General features: G+C 33.9%; 1 protein-coding gene across 3 annotated transcripts in view; it reads right to left on the bottom strand.

The window, feature by feature from the left end:
• Positions 1-2,009: 2,009 nt before the first annotated feature.
• The window catches only part of LOC129227637 (metal cation symporter ZIP14-like), an 87,990-nt gene continuing 71,503 nt past the window's right edge, over positions 2,010-18,496 (bottom strand). For all 3 annotated transcript variants that reach the window (XM_054862227.1, XM_054862226.1, XM_054862228.1), the window contains 4 exons: positions 14,946-15,200; positions 10,851-11,067; positions 4,883-5,070; positions 2,010-2,377 (listed from right to left, as the gene is read on the bottom strand). In XM_054862227.1, the coding sequence (XP_054718202.1) occupies positions 2,117-2,377; positions 4,883-5,070; positions 10,851-11,067; positions 14,946-15,200 (921 nt within the window). In that variant the 3' untranslated portion in view covers positions 2,010-2,116. The remainder of the gene's footprint in view (positions 2,378-4,882; positions 5,071-10,850; positions 11,068-14,945; positions 15,201-18,496) is intronic.

Below are 18,496 nucleotides of genomic sequence, written 5' to 3'. Positions count from 1 at the left end.
AAACACGTGTCTGCAGTAATCTGCAATTTGTGCTTTTTTGATGTTGTTATTTCTTACTTTACTTTTCAGTACAAAGGTATTTATTTTTCTTATTTCTAGTATAACTAGTTACTGGATAAAAATTAATATCACCAAAAGTGCTATTTAGCTGAGACAAACCTAACCTGGCAGCATAAGTAATGGTGAGATGAGACTCTTTGTAGCCTTTCCAATGCTGCCGGGTTACTTTTGTACATTTTAGTTGGTTCATTTAAATATTTGTTGCACTTTCGTCGATTTTCAATATTTTTAAAAACAAGGTGAAAGATTTCCACAGTTAGGGCAAGTGTAACTTTTTGCTTCCTAGTACAAACTCTTAAGCCCAGACATCGATTTTGTCCAGAATAGTATTGAGCAGGTCTGGAATGCTAATTACCTTAATCTAATCAATTTTCTCCAAAAAAACAAGAAAGAAGCATTTCAATTTTTGCCTGATTTTTTCCCCTTCTCTAGTACATAATGTGTATATAACAAACTTCTTCAAGCACAAAAAGTAATGGAAAAAATTATTACAGTCAATTAGGTGTAATTATTGAGATGCAAATTTCTTGCTTGGAAGAGGAGCACTTTTTAATGCAATAAAAAACATGAATAGTCTATAAAAACAGATAAAAAGATGTACAACAGGAACAACAAAAAAATCTGGGAACTAACTCACATCAAATCACATGACTTTGAAGTGCGTAACTTCAAAGATTCTGCTGAGATGTATTAAAAATACACGATACACATGTTGGATCTTTTAAAAGAGGAGGATTTTACAATTAAATAAACCCATGTCCATTGTCCATACGCATCATTGTATCAATACAAAAAGTCACATTTGTATTTTCAGGAATGATTTTTAACATTCAACCTGATTATGCATAGTAAGTGTCTTATGTTTGCATTGAATAAAATACTGAATTAGCAAGGAATTTAATGCTAGTTAAAGTCATATAAGTGCACGCTTCATTTGCTCCACGCAGTTGATGCAAAAACCACCATACTGCATGAAACAAAATGTAATCACCACTTGCTTTTTATTGCACACACACACAATGCAGTGATTGGGTACTACCGCCGCACTATGCACTTTCTTCATTTGGTTGATGCATTTCGTGTAGAACTGCTATATTAAATGAAACAAAGTACAATCACCAGATTATGCACATTGCACATTTAGTACATGCACACATATGTGGCAAAACAGCACCACCATCACACTGTGCACTTTCTCCATTTGATCGATGTAAAACCACCAAACTGCATGAAACTAAAAACAGTCACCAAACTTTACACACAAATTATCAGGGGTGCCTATCCCCCCCCCCCAAGTTCAATGGCGCAAATCCCCCCCCCCCCCCAAATTTTTTCTCAACCCTCTTTCTCTTTTTTGCTCTCTTTTTTATTTTATTTATTTTTAAAAATATTTTTTATTAATTTATTTTAAAAAAATATTTAAAAATTATTTTTAAATTTATTTATTTTTTTAAATATTTTTTATTTATTTATTTATTTTTAATTATTATTAATATTTTATTAGAAAAGTTCTGTGCTACATCAATAACACACACGACAAATAAATAAATAAATAAATAAATGAAATAAAATATAAACAGAATAAAATAAAATAAAATAAATTTCGAGTTTAAAAAAAAAAATCGATAAATAAATTTAAATAATTTTTTTTTAATTTTTAAATCTCCCCCAAAAATTTTGATGGCGCAACTTGCGCCATAATCCCCCCCTGTGGGCACCCCTGCAAATTATGTAATATTACCCATACTACATTAACACACAGTTTTTACTTGTTTCACGCATTTGACTCAGAACCACTAGTGCAAAACAAAAAACAATCACCAGGCTGTGCACAGACTTAGTATTGCACACACTTTGTCAATTGGATGACGTAGCATACCCATCATAATATGCACGCTTCACCGGTTTCTTGCCAATTATGCATACACTTCATCAACTGGACAACAACCACACTTTGCAACCATTTGTTAATCTGGTTAACATCCACACCATGCACACATTTTCTCCAACTATTCAAAGCATCTCCAACACAATCACCGGGATAATTTCCCACAGTCTACTCTATCGAACCATGAAGAAGTTTGGCTTCTTGTAATCCAGAGTACAACTGCTGCACTCTGTCGTCCAAGGCCTCCTCGGAGCTGGAGGACATGAAAGTACTGAGATTCTCGAAGTTGAAGTGCTCTGCATAGCGAGCCATGACGAAGAGGATGGCCACACCCAGGGCTATGCCCACGTTCTGAATAAAGAACACTTTCAGCTGCGCTCGAATTCCGTTCTTCCGAGCTTCTTCCAGGGCTTCGTTGAGTTCTCCCATCTGCAGGTGAAAAGGGTCAAATATTACACATATCAGACATAGAAACGTTGCACACAATTTTTGAAACTTTCCATTACATTTTCGAGGACTTGAAAACATATACTACAGTGGCCGCCGCTTATATGAATCCCGTTTGTTCAAAACAGTTCTGATTCCGTAAAGCGGCCGATTCAATAAAGTGGCAAATTCAATAAAGCTGGACTTTGTTCTGTTTTGGACGATTTGACTCATCAAAGCTGTTGATTCAGTTAACTGGCGTCCACTGTACGGCTTAGTACCTAAGCTTAGCCTTGCATTAACAAGTTAAATCTCACCATTGATGTGGACTCTTGCTGGTGTCTTAAATTCATCTTAGCTATCAGTTTGTTGGTACTCTCAGCTTCAAAAAGGTGACGTTTACCTTCAGCCAGGTTATTGACTATTCCAGACTAATGAGTCCACACCAAGGATGAAACTGCAGTCTCCGGATGTCATGACACGGCTGTTAGTGTATTGCAAGTAGTTTTGCCTAAGCCCAAGCTTAAGAGTGGTCACTCACTGCATTTAGCCTTGCTAGTACACGGTCTGTTCAATAAGTTTCGGGACTGGTTCGCTGTATCTTCAATGGAGGGGTAGAGGACATGCAATAAATTTTGATTTTTGGAACCAGTCCTGATACTTGTTGAACAGACCCTGTAGTAGTCACAAGAAGGTACAATAAAGTGATCTTAAATATATATATATACGTACAGTGGCGTATTTGAGGAGTGATCCAGAGGAACATTACAACCACCTTTTTATTTTAACTCGAACGTGTCTCCACTTTTTAAACCAATACACTTCAATTAGCCAGGAACTAAAAGCTTAGTAAGCAGTGCAGTACACTGAATAATAAAGTTTAAGTAATGCTTATATATAGGTCTATTTCACAGAATTCTGAGGAAGTTCTTCTATCTATCTTTAGAAATTTAGTAAAGCCCAGTTTTTGGTCCCCTTACCTTAAAATACATATTAACATACTAGATAAGGTTAAAAGGAAGGCTAATAGGTTAGTACATCACCTTTCATACTTAGACTGTCATCCCAAGGTTAGAATACTTAATATGCACAGTTATGAACAGAGAGGGCACATGATTCAGTTATTTAAGTTTATTTATTTAAGTTTATTAAAGTGGAGGATGTCAAAGGACTAAATTTCTTCATAGCTGTCAAACCGAGGGTCATTGTTTTTAGATTTTCAGATCTGAAACCAATCTTGAAATTAGGAAAAATTGGCACTTTAACAGGTTTATAGGTATTTGGAATAGTCTATCGGAAGCAGCTATTACTTGAAATAAGGTGCATAGTTTTAAAAGGGCTCTTGATCTTCATTAGAGATTGATGAATTGACTACAATCAGCTTAGCTGAGACCTGAGCTTGTTACAGCTTTTGTACTTGCACTTCTGAAAGTTTTGAATTTCAATAAACCTCCTGTCGGATGTAAAAGAGAGCCATATCTTTTTTATATTTTTTTCAGCACCACAGCACTGTTAAATGCTTATGTATATACTCGGACTACAAATTTGATATTCCAAAAATCAGCAGGACCATCCCTGGCTCCCTGCATTTGCAGGTTACATTCCAAAAGCTCAAATGGCTTTACAATTAGCACGACAGTAAACAAAGATAAAACAAATATTACACACTAGCTGTACCTGACGCGCGTTGCTACGCCAACAAAAAAATACATCATTATACTGATTTTCATGACAATTGGTTGAACGGGGCAGAAGTTGCTACTCTGCAGTGCCACCTGGTGGCGAGTGGCTTCAATGAGCATATTATGCACCTTCTCCGTGGAAAAATACATATATATAGCAATTTTCATAATAATCGGTCCAAATATCAAATGAAGCCGTGGCTATACTCAAATTTTGTACTCACGCAGTTTCAAGATCGTTAAAAATATCAAATAGAAAAAGTTTTAAATCCCCCCATTGCATGAAAAGCATAAAACAATAAAGAAAGAATTTGTTCAAACTCAAGAAAAATGGCAACAGCTAACCTCTTATCAATGAGATCTTTCACGCGAATTAATTTCTGCAGCCGATAATTTTATTTGTATTTATCCAATGGATTGTAACTTAAATTGGAATAAAAAAGGAACTATCGATCGGATTTTTTTCGAACTGGTCTATAAACATTCCCAGTACCAAAAATAACAAACGGTGAAAGTTTCAGCCAAATCTGCGGGGTAGTTTTTGAGTTCATGGATGACATACAGACAAACATTCATTTTTATAGATATAGATTTGAGGTGCCCTTCTCAATTAAAAATATTCCCAAGTAATTCTTGAGGTGTAACAATATTATGTGTGAGGTTTAAGTAATTTATTTTATTATATAATGGAGTCAACTTTGTATACGTAATTAGGAAGTTGTTTTATACCTTCCCGACTTCCTAGCATTTGTAGAATGTTTCAGTGTAAGAAGCTCTTACAACTACCAAGGCTTGGAATACAAATAAATGGACAGCAAAAACTCACCATGTCGACAAGAGAAATATAAAGAAACATCCCTGCAGCCAGTGCGAAGATGTAAGGTGCTCCCTCAGCCAGATCCCCGAGAAGGATCCCCACCACCAACCCCAAGTAGCAGGTGATGGCAGATAGGAAGTTGTAGAGGAGAGCCTGTCGCATGCTCATTCCAGCACTCAACAGAACAGCAAAATCACCTGCAAAAGGGAATCTTTTCTAATTAAACTCTCAAGTTGTTTAATTGCAGGTTTCAACTTCATCACCAGTCAAGCATTAACATTTAGTAAACATCAGTATGTAAATATAAAATTTACAACTTTTATCTGAAAACAAGTAAATCTAAGAACAAAAAAAGAAATTAAAAAATAAATAAATAAAAAAGGGGGGGGAGGGATTAAGCATTAATTATTTTGTACAAATCATTCAGCATCCAGAAACATAGCTCAAATTTTAGCACAGCATTTCAATACTGGAACTGCAACATTAAACCAATTTTACAGATAAGTTTTAAGCAAACTTTTGAAAAATAAAAATTATTTTAGGGCATTACTTTTAGTACAAACCAAAAAGAAATGCATAACTTTTAACACTTTAATTTCAAAAAATCAAGACTTTCGTAGTATTTTAAAAGAATTTGAAAAATATTCGAACTCTTATTCCCGCTAAAAAGGCAATGACTTATCTGCTAGATTAATTTTTCAAAAATTAAAAATTCCCTTCAAAGGATGTAACATTAATATTCAAAAGTTAAGGATCTGAAAGGATCGAATTTCATTTTGAAAAAAGCCAAGCATTATTTACGTAATTTTAAAAACTTTAAACCAATTACTAAAACTTGAGGATGTTGAAGAACTTAATGTTAACATGTAAGAATTTTTTAATATTAAAATTCCTAAAAATTACAATTTTCGCCCTTACTCCCCCCCCCTCTTCCCCCTGAAAATTCAAGACATGTACTGAGGACTGTATAAAAAACATTTTTGCGACTACAATCAATTCCTTCCAATCCACAATATTTGAGATGAAGCAAATTACGGTCTAGAGAAAGTTTATGATTTATTTATCCAAATATTTTATTTCAATTGAATTCTATTAGCAAATTGATGTCATAACTCTAAAAATCCAATATATAATCAACAGATATCTAAAAAGTAACTTTTTTTCTACCTTCGTTGATATTTAAATTACTCAACAAAATTTCTGTTCGTATTGGATCTTCTATATATTTTATTACATATATAAATCATCAACCCTTTTGAATTATTTTGAAGTTTTGAATGTTACCAAACTTTAAAACTAATTTTATCAAAGATTGACCACACTTTAATCATTACTTTACTGTTCCATACCAAAAACTATAAAGTAGATTATAGAAAATTAAATATAGTTGAACTTCAATAAAAGGTCACCCTTCGAGACTTTCAGAAACTGACCTTATAAGCGGAGAGACCTTATAACCGATTTATACCATTTATATAAATAGTACAATTCTCTAAAAGTTAATACGTTAAAAACTATTAGTTTATTACAACTTTTAATTGAGTAGAACCAATTAAAACTAATGGAATGAATAAATAAAGTTTTTCTTTTTTAATTTTTGATCTTTACTAATAATAAAGCTGAAAATCTCTCTGTCTGGATGTCTGGAGGATGTCTTTATCTCTGTGACGCCCAAAGTGTCTAGACCGTTCGGCCGATTTTCATGAAATTTGGCACAAAGTAAGTTTGTAATATGGGGCTGTGCACTTCGAAGCGATTTTTCGAAAATTCGGTGGGGTTCTTTTTCTATTCTAATTTTAAGAACAAAAGTATCATAAGATGGACGAGTAATTTACAAAATTATCATAATGTGGAACCGTGGCATGGGCAAAAGCCAATTGGCGAGGTACGAAATTTTCATAACGTGAAACAGTAACATGGGTACAAGTCAAATGGCGAGAAAATTCACCATACATTTGTAAATATACAAGCGAACCAAAAGACCTTTCAATTTTTCTATTACCGGAAAAGCTGTGCGGGTACCACTAGTTTGGAATAAAGTTGTATAAAATATGCTTTAGCAAACTACTGATGTACAACTTCCGTTACTCAAAGTATTCAATAATACAGAACGGCCGTAAATTTACTGATTTTGTACTACAGTTTTTAGTTTCATATTTGCTGAAAAAAATTTCAGCTCTCTCATATCATTTAAGAAAACATTTTATGACATTTCTGCTCTGGAAGAGTATTGTTACTTGTGTCAACACTTCAGCAGGGCTCCCAAATGGTCCGCTTTTCCCGCCGAAGTCCGTTTTTTAAGGTTAAGTCCGCTTTAGACCTCTTTTTAACATTTTGGTCCGATTAGTCCGCTTTTACAATGTTTTCACTTAAAAATCAGATTTTAAAAGTTTCCATTGTGTTCAAAGATACTGTACACCCAAACACGCGGCCGCGGCGCCTTAACCTGACTTTCCCGTATTATTTCGCTTCAAATTGACGTCATTACTCCTTCAACCCCTGCAGCATGGAAATCCATAAAAAAGAGGTTTGGGGGAAGAGTCATGACGTCGAATCGCGAAGCAGGGTGCTACCGATATTTCTCGGAATTGCAGCCTCACGTTTGCAATAACGAATGAACTTTCGGATCTCGATAACTCGAATATTCATCTCAAAGTTTTCATTGGATCCCAAGCTCTTGAGACTGTTGTGTCGTGCGTTGACTGTAATAGTAACGCAGCTAATTAACCACCTCTTTTGCAAGTAAAATCGGAAGTAATCTCGTGGCGCATGCGCCATTTTTTTTTTTTTTTTTTTACAGGCGCATATGTTCGTAAATTTTACGCCCTTGAAAAACCTTGAAAAGTTCATGAGTTTTTCCAAGTGCTTGAAAAAGTATGAAAAGTTTCTTTATTTGCTTTATTCTTTCAAAAATCATTACAAGCAATCTAAAGCATACTTTAGATTGCTTGTAATTCTTTTAAAAATATTTCATCAGTGCAATTTTCTGAACATAGGTTCGATATGCAGCATTGCGAAAAATTGCTTTCGTGTTTGAAGTTTCAATATTTTTGCATCTTGTAAATATTTTGATTTTTACAATCGGAAGTTATTTTGACATGTGCTACCTTAGATTAGCTTATTTTTCGTTTAATTTCAATAATCAACGAAGGAATTAGTTTGGAAACCATGACAACATTGAACTTTAACTTTGCGGAAAACTGCTTCTCGCGTTTGAAATTCCAATCCTTTTGCATCTTGTGAATATTTTTATGTTTATGACAATAGGAAGTTATTTTGACATATACTACTTTAGATTAACTTATTTTTCACTTAATTTCAGTAATTAACGAAGTAATTATTTTGGAAATCATGGCAACATTGAACTTAATTGGACTTCGCGGAAAATGGGATTTAGTGTTTGAAATTTCAATCTTTTTGCATCATGAAAATATTAAAATATTTTGCCCAATCGAATGTTATTTTCTCAAATGCTACCTAAGATTAGCATGTTTTGTGTTTAATTTAGTAGAAAATAAATTTATTTTATGGAAATTATGCCAAAATGGAACTTGGTTCGTGAAAATTTGCTTATCTGAACTTTCAATCGTTTTGCATCTAATAAATATTTTTATATTTTTGGCAATTTGAAGTTGTTTTGACATGCTGCATTAGATTAACTCGTTTTAATTTTTATTTAAATAACTAAAAAATTAAATTTTTTTTAAGTTCAAATTAAACAAATCAACGAAATATCTTCACAAATTTAGCAGCTGGCAACTAATTTGCCTTTTGGTGCTTCATGGGTTTAACTATGAGTGATCCTCAGGGCCTGATTAACGCACGGTCCGGCGGGTCCGCGGACCTGGGCACCACAAATTTAGGGCCACCAAAATAGCCTAGCCTAAGTCCACTTACTTACTTCCTTTCATTCTTTTTTTTAAAGCTCATTTTACTTTTTCTCAACTTTAAGGGAGAGGGGGCTCAAAATGTTTTAAAAATCGGCTCAAAAACTCATAAAGTTAAAAAAATTTCGCATAAAGAAGTCGTTGTCCCTTAGCTTTGGAATTTCAAAAAATTACTCGGATGACATAGATGGACATTTTCCAGAAGAATTAACACACTTTCAAATTTTTGCAATTGCCTATTAGCAGCTGTTCCAGTGAACGTTCCTTTTCATTTTTGAAAAGAATAAAAAATCATTTGAGAAGCTGCGTTTCTAAGGATAATTTACAGGCGTTTTCCTTATTGACCACTGAAAATGCTGTGACATCAAACATAGATTTCGATTATTTGATCGACACATTTGCCTGTGTTAAAGCCAGAAAGAAGCTTTTTTAAAACTTGATGTCAGAATTAGTAAGATTTTTTTTGCAGTTTAAAATTGTTTTTTAATTCTTTTTTGCCTTAAGAGGCAATTTCAACTGTGATTAGTTTAATGACTATCAAGTGTTTGGCATTCAAATCCCAGGTTTCCTTTTAAATGTAGTAATGTTCCTTTAAAATATAGTTTCTAGTATATTGGGCTTCTAGTATGATACATTGACTTTAAAATTGCGCAGATTTTCTCATGGAGGGGGAAGTGGCACCAAGTTCTACTCAGGACCTGGGCACCAGTTTGGCTTGATCGGGCCCTGGTGATCCTCCCAAGGTCCTCTTTTTTGATCCTAACTGGTCCTCTTTAGTCCCCTTTTTGATTGAAAATGGTCCTCTTTTACCCTTTTCTGAAGCTAAAATGTGTTGGGAGCCCTGCTTCAGTATCACTCCTCATATCCACAATAACTACATTCTCTGCACTTTAGAAAGTTTTTCTTGATAAAAGATTGAGCAGCATGGAAAATTCTCGGAATTGAATTTGACTGACATTGAAATTACCCAAAGCAAGTCAGACAAAAGTGACCTTACAGACTACTAAGTTATCTAAGACCGGACCTTGGATCCGATAATACATAACATAGAATTCCTATTCAAACAGCCGGGACTTAAAAAAAGTGACCTTGTGTATGAGTTACCTTAAATAGAGGTCTGACTGTGAAAGAATTGAACTGTATCTGTCACCGTTAAAGTATATAATGCAGTTATTTTATAGAATACCTAGTTATTCCATGAAATAACTGATCGTGTCCATTAAAGTGTGTAATATGTCATTAATTTGACACTTTAACTAGTTATTCTATGAAGTAACTAGATATTCTATAAATTAACTAATGAGAGACAGTTAAAGTGTAAAATAAACAATTTATCCAAAATGAAATAACTAGGTATTCTATAAATAAACTAATGATAGATAAATAAAATGAAAAAGAAGCAATTGATCTAATTTATGCAGCGAATAAATGATATTTATGGAAACCTATCATAAAATCATTTGTTACATTACAACAAGGATTACCAAAATGACACTTGGAATGACAAAGAACATTATTTCTAAAACAAAAACCTTTTTTGTTGACACACTGGGTTTTACACGAACATTTTGGGGGTAACACAGGGGTGGAAGGTAAATGTATTTGTCGTGCAAGATATATAATATAGATTATTTTACACTTTAACGGGCTGCAGATCATTATTCTATGAAATAACTAGTTAAACCATGAAATACAAGAGAGTTTTACACTTTAACGGACACGATCAGTTATTCCATCAAATAACTAGGTATTCTATGAAATAATGGATTTCACATACTTTAACGGTAACATATATATAACTTAAGTATTAATATTCAACTTCAAAACTTATTGTCACTTATTTTGAAGTTCTGAATTTTACAAAAGATTAAACTAATTGATGCATGCCATCAGTTGACTTACTTTAACAGTAATTACCATGGGTGGATAATAGAGAATTACAGACAACTAGGCTACGGATTAGATAATTTAAAGTGATGTCCCTCATACTACTCTATAATATCATTAATAGTTCATATCTTGGTTAGAGACCTAAATTATTGCAACAACTGAAATTCAAACTGGTACTGAGAGGAAGACAGAAAACTAACCTAATTCATGAGGAAATTCTTCACAAATCACTGCAACAGAGATACTGACGCCAGCAAGTATGCTCTCTGAGAAAGCAGCACCGATGGACAGGCCATCAATGAAGTTGTGCAGTCCGTCTCCAAAGATGATCATCCAGGCCACCGTCCCGATTGTTGATTGGCCCTTCTCGAAGTGAACAGTATGCTCATGGTGATGCACATGGTGGTTATTGGCAATCTGAGAATGAAATCGCACATCAGTCCTTGCAAATTACAAGCTTTAAATCCACACATCAGAGAAATAAAATTTTTAATGCAATCAAGAATTGCTCATTCAGGGTTGCAGGGTTGCCACTCAATTTTGGAAAAAAAATTCCCTGTGTTTTCCCTGTATGAAAATAAAACATTACAAACGAGCGAGCACTGATTATTTGGAAAAGAACAATATATAAATATCTTGATAATTTCACCACAGGGTAAAAAAACGAAACACAAATTTCTAAATAAATAAGGGAAAATAAATAAGAATTCATAATAACTGAAATAATAGCATGGTGGTTGAATATATTCATGTTTTTATTCAAAAAAAAAACTTCTCTTAGCCATGGACCTAAAAGTGTATAAGTGACCCAGAACAATGATTATTGACGACTAATTTCATACACTCTAAATTATCATGAAATTCAAGATTCTATTTTTATGATAAATATTTTAATATTTACTTTAAAAAAAAAATTACTTTGAAGCAAAATTACCATTTTTTATTTTACTTTATTTCTGAACTTTATTAATATTCTCATTATAATTATTACTATTTATTTAATTTTTGGTAGTTTATATATTTGGGAATTGATTTTTGTAACTTTAATTTAAGAAGGAAAAAAAATTCTCAGTATTTTCCCTGTTTTTTTGTTGATTTTTGAATTCCCTGTGTTTTTCCTGTTTCTTCAGGTTTCCCTGTGGCGTGGCAACCCTGTCATTGCTTTCATCCCATTCAAGAAGTCATTCTGAGCAGTGTTAGAAATGAACAGTCATTAGTTGCATTTTGCAACCAAAAATTTTGATTTGGCACCTAGATTCAAAACTCTAAGTGCCAAATTTGACATTTAAAGTTTCGGATCTCATGGTAACTTTTCTTTCCTAACTAGATATTAAGACACTTGATTGCAACAAATGATAAAAATGTTTAAGATTATTTTAAAATGCAATCAATTATGTCTTCAAAAAAGGATTTTCTTTATATACTTTACAGTTCTTTTTAGATGTTATTGGCAGCGTGTAACATTTCATTTAACATTTCTTTTTTTTAATTTAATGTTTGGATACATATATTTTTGATTCATTAAAAATAAAACTAAAGTTCTTTATTTGACACCAAAAAAATTATACCAGGCAGCATCAGGTTGCCTAAATTTTTATTTCTAACACTGATTCTGACTTTCCAAAGAGACTTTTTGAAACATGAAAGAATCCTTCCTTTTTTGATAATTATCTAAAAATGGTTCTGTTGCTTTTAACCATGCATCCAAAAGACGTTGGCCACACATCACATTAATTGACCATACTGTAAAAAAAAAAGTTACTTTTACTTTCGAGTCACCAGATGTCAGCACCAGGCTGTTTGTCTGCTCAGAGACTTTTCTTTAAGAGGGCAACAGGAGAAGCTTTTCGCTGTCGTCATGGCAGAAAAATTGACCAATGATTTTTGAGCAAGAGGTTTCTCGAAGGTCAAGGTGGTGGAGATTTATTGCCCCAGTCTGCGTGTAGCTGCGTTTGCCGTTGGAAGATGTTCCGTGCTGGTTTTTTCGAATGGTGGAAGAGAAGGAAAATGAAAGATAGGGATTCTTTTTGTTCAAAATAAACGGAAGAAGAAAAAGCCCATAGATGGTAAACTTGTAAATACATTTAAGAAAATGCGATAGCCAAGATCGAGAATAACCAAGAGAGTTTCCTTCTCTGTAAAAAGAAATGAAGACAACGCTGTGAACAAGAGATCTCCGTGCTGCATCCATCACGCCATTTTCGCGATTCGATTGTGTGATGCTTTCGTGAAATGAACTTTTTCGAAGCGAACTCTATCTTCCTTTTTGGAACTCTCCGTTTGTTCATCCCCCCTTCCTTTTTGTTATATATATTCAAGTAACATGTGAAATATATTAGTGAGTTAAAATATCGAGGGAGTGCACTTCCGTTCATCGAATTGTCTATACTGGACTATGCTTTACATGCCTTAATAAAAGAAGTTCGGTAAGTCAAATTTCTTGTTATTGTTTTATTCATTTGGTCTGATTTCTTTAACGCTGCAATAGTAAGCTTAGATTTGATTGAATGTTCAGTCTCGCCACTATCGATCATAGCCCTAATGAACATAGCTATTTAACATTATTAACATAGCTATTTAACACATACCATAAATAGTTTGTGGTGATTTCCAATTTGAAAACACGATGCACAAAATATGAGTCGCATTAAAAGGAAATAAACTGCAATTAAATGAAAATATCTTTTTAATTATGTTTGAAACTTTCTTTATTGATAACACATGGCAAGATACATTGCTGTAGAGTTCAAAAGTTCTGTGCTGAAATATTGACTACATACAGGATGCACAATGCACATTTATCTTCTCGAGTCAAATTACTTACTCAGATTACCATACACGAAAGCTTCAATGGCTAATGGCGTATTTCAGTGTCTAATAGGAAATCAATTTATATAGAAAAAGAACGGCAAGAATTTATTTACTATGCCATTAAAGTTAGTATTTCGGGACCTTAATGTTAGAAGCACACATGATTATTAGAAGCACAGAAAGCAGTACAAAATAATAAACATGCATTTGGATTACAAGCAATTTTAAATCTTCATTTGCAGATGAAATTTGTTCGGTAATGATTGGTGTTTCACAAATTCACCTGCGGGCCATTCCAATGGATAGCCATTATTTTTTCTCAAATTTGACATATTTCATTGAAAAATTAGAATTTTAGAAGGTAATGAACAAAATTTTTTGCTTAAGCAATCATACATACGCTTGTGAATTCTTAGGCAACAAAATTTTGTTTAATTACTTTCTGAATTATTATTTTTTGTGAAATATTGCAGCTGTCATGTGTGGTACAAAATGTGAGTTTTTCAGTGGAATGGCCTCAGTACAGGTACCAATAAGATAGCAAGTATACAATAAAATGGCAGGATAGTTTAAATTCATTTTTTTTTTTAAATAAAAAAAGGCTGGGACAATTTTAAGAATCAATATGAACTATTTTTTGTACACAAAGAGGTTTCTTTTAGATTAATTATGAGCAGCCAACACTGTTAATGTTTAACAAAAAAAAAAAAAGACTGAATCAGGATTAATACATATAATAAAGAATTTTAGAGTGCTTAGACACAAATTCTCATTTTCGGTAGTTAGTTAATAACTTCTTGTATTAAATCTAAGACTTATGGACTTGTTTTTGGGTATTTTTTTTGGCACTGAGTTTATTTACATAGTATAGCATCGGAGAAATAAAACCTTTTTCTTCTACTTGAGTATCAAGGAGTGAGAAAATTGGTGTTATTAAAGACTTTACTGCATTTAAGATTTTACCGACGTAATTTTCCCCAAGATTCATATATTTATCCATTGATGAAGAGCTCCCTAGCAACCTTAAATGCATCAAGGTTGCAATATTTCCCATAATACATAACGGGAAATGCTGTTCACTTCCTGCAATTTTAATCATTAATAATTTTGTCATCATCATTATGACCTTGTCATTATGATCTTGTCTTATTTGAAAATGCGTCATTAAAAAAATAAAATGCTTATTTTTCAGCAGTAACTGAAAACATTGAATGCAATAAAAGGGAAAGAAAAGTCAAATTGTAGATATGTGTTTCAAAGTTACAAGAAACAGCTTTGTCAATGCAAAGGATGTTAGCTCGTAGCTTCAAAAAAAAAAAAAAAACTTTGGGATTTTTAATTTCACTAAAAAGCTCAGAACTTTATCATGTCAAAATCTTCAATGTTTACTTCTTTTATATCTCACTACATCTAAAAAATATTTGTAAATATTGTTATTAACTGTCTGTAATGCTTGGTGTAACACAAAATCCAACTCTACATACCTCCATATCAACAGGATAGGACTTGACTCCCTTGGAATGGCCATTATCCTCTGTGATCATCTTGTAGTTGTGCTGATGATGATTTGCATCCGAGTTTGGAAGCGATGCAGATCCATTGGCCACCTTCTCTTTCTCACAGTTTTTAACGCACAGAGAATTATGTTCACTGCTAGGAGACTGTAAGTTTGATGGCGACTTCAGGAATTCTGTGGAATTTTCACCTAGGGCATAGCCTGCTCTTCTCATTTTTCTTTTCTGCAGAGAGTTCAAACAACACTTGAGTCGCAAATTAATTAAAAGCACATGAGAATGACAGAAAAAATTGGGCAAAATAATCCGAGTTTACCAAACAACAATAATTACAAAAGCAGGAGAGTTACAAAAGTACGAATAGACCATTTGCATGATACTTTAGGAACTAACGAAGGAAGGCTTTACATAGTCTAATGGCAGACAGCATGAACGTTAGTTCAAGGAGTCTGTGTTCAAAAGTAATACAGGGTTGGCTAAAACGTATCAGTGAATTTTATGCTTGAAAAAAAAAGAACAAGTTGGGGTACATAATTGTTTGTTTTTAAGGAAAGACAACCAAAATGTTTCACACAATACAATTTTAAACATAATAAAGTTCCACATGAACTCCATTTTTGGCACCCAAAATATCAAGCCAAAATTAAATTTCACGCAAAATGTTTTGCAGCATCAAGTACATCCAAACCTGTTTTTGCAGTGGATGACCGCATAAAAAAAGTCTCATGGAAAAATTTGTTCGAAGCTTCACAAGTAGCTATAAAAAAAGTTTTCGTAACAGCAGTTTTTTTTTAAATTCATACGGTGGATAGGGACCGCATAAAAATAAGTCTCGCCTAGAAAATAACCCAAAAACTTACGAAATAACAAGGAATTGCTTCTTTAAATGAAATCAAAACGAACCAAGTGATGATAATTTTGCCAAACAATCAGACAAAATTCCCTCAATAAGGAAATTTTTGGAAGATCACAGTAACTTCCTATCGGGGTGCCCGTGTCATCACTTGAAGATACTACCTTGCACTCGTTTTATAAATAATTTCGTCAACTGAGTCCCAATGTGATTGAAATTTTCATGTACCACACCAGAAAAAAAAAATTGCACAAAAAAAGGTTTGAGTGTGTTCCTCTAATGACTTGTGTAATTGGTTGCTTTAGCTCATCCATATCCAGAACTGGAGTGGTATAAACCTGGTCATTAACATCCCCCAAAAGAAATAGTCAAGAACCAGAACTTCCTATTTTCCACACTTCCCAGGTACTTACGAGGGCCATCCGGAAAGTAGTACCCGTTTCCGCCACATGAGGCGCTGACGACGGGAGTAGCCGCCAATTAAGGTCAGACCGCTTCAGTGGCTTGTCTGCCTTCTCTGTTGCAAGTTCCGTGACGCTAGCATTGCCTGTGTTGTTTCTGTGGCCGTTCATAATGTTTAAAAAAATTGAGAACGCCGCCAGTTGTGAAGTGAAGCCTGTGATAAAATTTCTCAACGCAAGAAACGTTCGGCCTTGTGATATTCATCCATCGCCAATTAAAGGAGGTGTATGGAGATGATGTGATGGATGAGTCATCTGTTCGGCACTGGTGTCATAATTTAAACTTGGGGAGGGGGAACACACACGACGATGAGCATTCTTTGAGACCATATGTCATTACAGAGCAACTGCTGAGGTCAGTGAAACAATTTGTGAGGAACGATTGGTGCGTCACAATTGACGACATCTGTGAACATTTCCCTAACGTTTCTCGAACAATTGTTCATGAAATTGTCAAAGACCATCTGCATTATTCAAAAATTTGTGCAAGGTGGGTCCCTCACATGCTTACACAGGAGCACAAAACCAAGCACATGGCTGCTGCATTAACATTTTTGGAACGTTATTCTGATGAAGCAGACGCATTTTTGAATTGCATAGTTACTGGTGATGAAACGTTGGTTTGTTATGCTTCACCTGAGAGTAAGCGACATTCAATGGAGTGGCATCATGCTCATTCACCAAACAAACCAAAAAAAATTCAAGACTGTTCTGTCCACCAGGAGATTATGGCAACCATTTTCTGGGATCAACATGGCGTACTGCTTATTGATTTTATGACCCGTGGAGACACTATTAACACTAATGCGTATTGTGAAACATTAAAGAAATTACAGCGGGCAATACAAAATCGACAGAGAGGTCTATTGTCTGATGGAGTCATTCTCCTCCATGACAATGCAAAGCCTCATGCAGCGGGGATAACACACAGACATGCTACAGCTTGATGAAGAAAAAAGCTGAACTTTACGCGTAACAAATAAAACGTTAAAAATTAACATTTGAAAATAATTAATATACTTTCAAAACAGGGAGCTCAAATAATATTATTTTTACATATTTTTTACATTGATTTTTTCAAATTCAATTACATTTTTTTCCCCAATTTTATTTCTTCAAAGATTTTAGAAACTTCAGATGGTAATGGACTTACAGTCATAAATACAATCAAACTTTTGTTTAAGTAGTGTTTTTTTTTCCTTAAATTTATTATGCCTGAATACTGAATTTTTTTAATGAAAAAGCAGTGTTAAATTATTTTTAAGTTTTCTTTAACACGTGCACCCACATTTGCAAATTGCCCACAAACCCAATGAACAGCAACCGATATTTTTGATACACATAAAAAAATATATTAAAGATTCATATTTCAAATTACTCGGAAAAGAAATGCCCCCCCCCCCTCCCCTATGAAAATATTTATGCAAATCTGCATCAATCTCAGGAATGATGAAATTGAAGGTGAAAAAAGCGGAAATCCGCGTTTCCGCGGAAAAGTAGCATGTCTGAACACAACTTCTGCAGCAATTCGATTGGGAAACATTCGACCATCCACCATATAGCCCAGACTTGGCCCTTTTAGATTTTCATCTCTTTACAAAACTTAAAGAGTTTTTGGCGGGAAAAAAATTTGACAGCGATGAAGAACTTAAAGAAAGAGTGACTACGTATTTCAATCGGCTGGTGGCGGAGGAATATGACGCTGGAATACAAAAACTCGTCACACGTTATGACAAATGCTTAAATTTGCTTGGAGATTATGTGGAGAAGTAGTTTAAGGTATGCTCTTTTCAATAAAGATGTTTACATTTGTTAATATTTACTTCTGTGTCTTTACTTCACAATCGGGTACTACGTTCCGGATAGCCCTCATAAATTGTGGGTACCAGCATTTAATAGAGTCCATACTTGGAGCATGAGGTTTTGACAATTTTAAATGAAAATATCTCTTTTCCTGTACCATAGCCATTTTGCAGACTGAAGCGGTCAGTAAATATTCCTGAGAAATGCCGTCACATCAACTACTGGATTACGTGAAAGTTATTTAATGTTTAGATAGTTGTACGAGGCGTGTCCGTAAAATAAGTTCCACGAGTTTTTTTCACATAAAAAAACTGGTTTAATTGCAAAGAAAAGTACATTTTTGGAAAGTTCAGTCTTTCTTTTATTTTTCTACATAATTGCCATTGCGTTCTATGCACTTCTGC

The sequence above is a fragment of the Uloborus diversus genome, chromosome 8 (assembly GCF_026930045.1).
Source record: "Uloborus diversus isolate 005 chromosome 8, Udiv.v.3.1, whole genome shotgun sequence".
In the NCBI taxonomy this organism is placed as follows: Eukaryota; Metazoa; Arthropoda; class Arachnida; order Araneae; family Uloboridae; genus Uloborus; species Uloborus diversus.
This window is presented reverse-complemented; position numbering and strand designations above follow the sequence as displayed.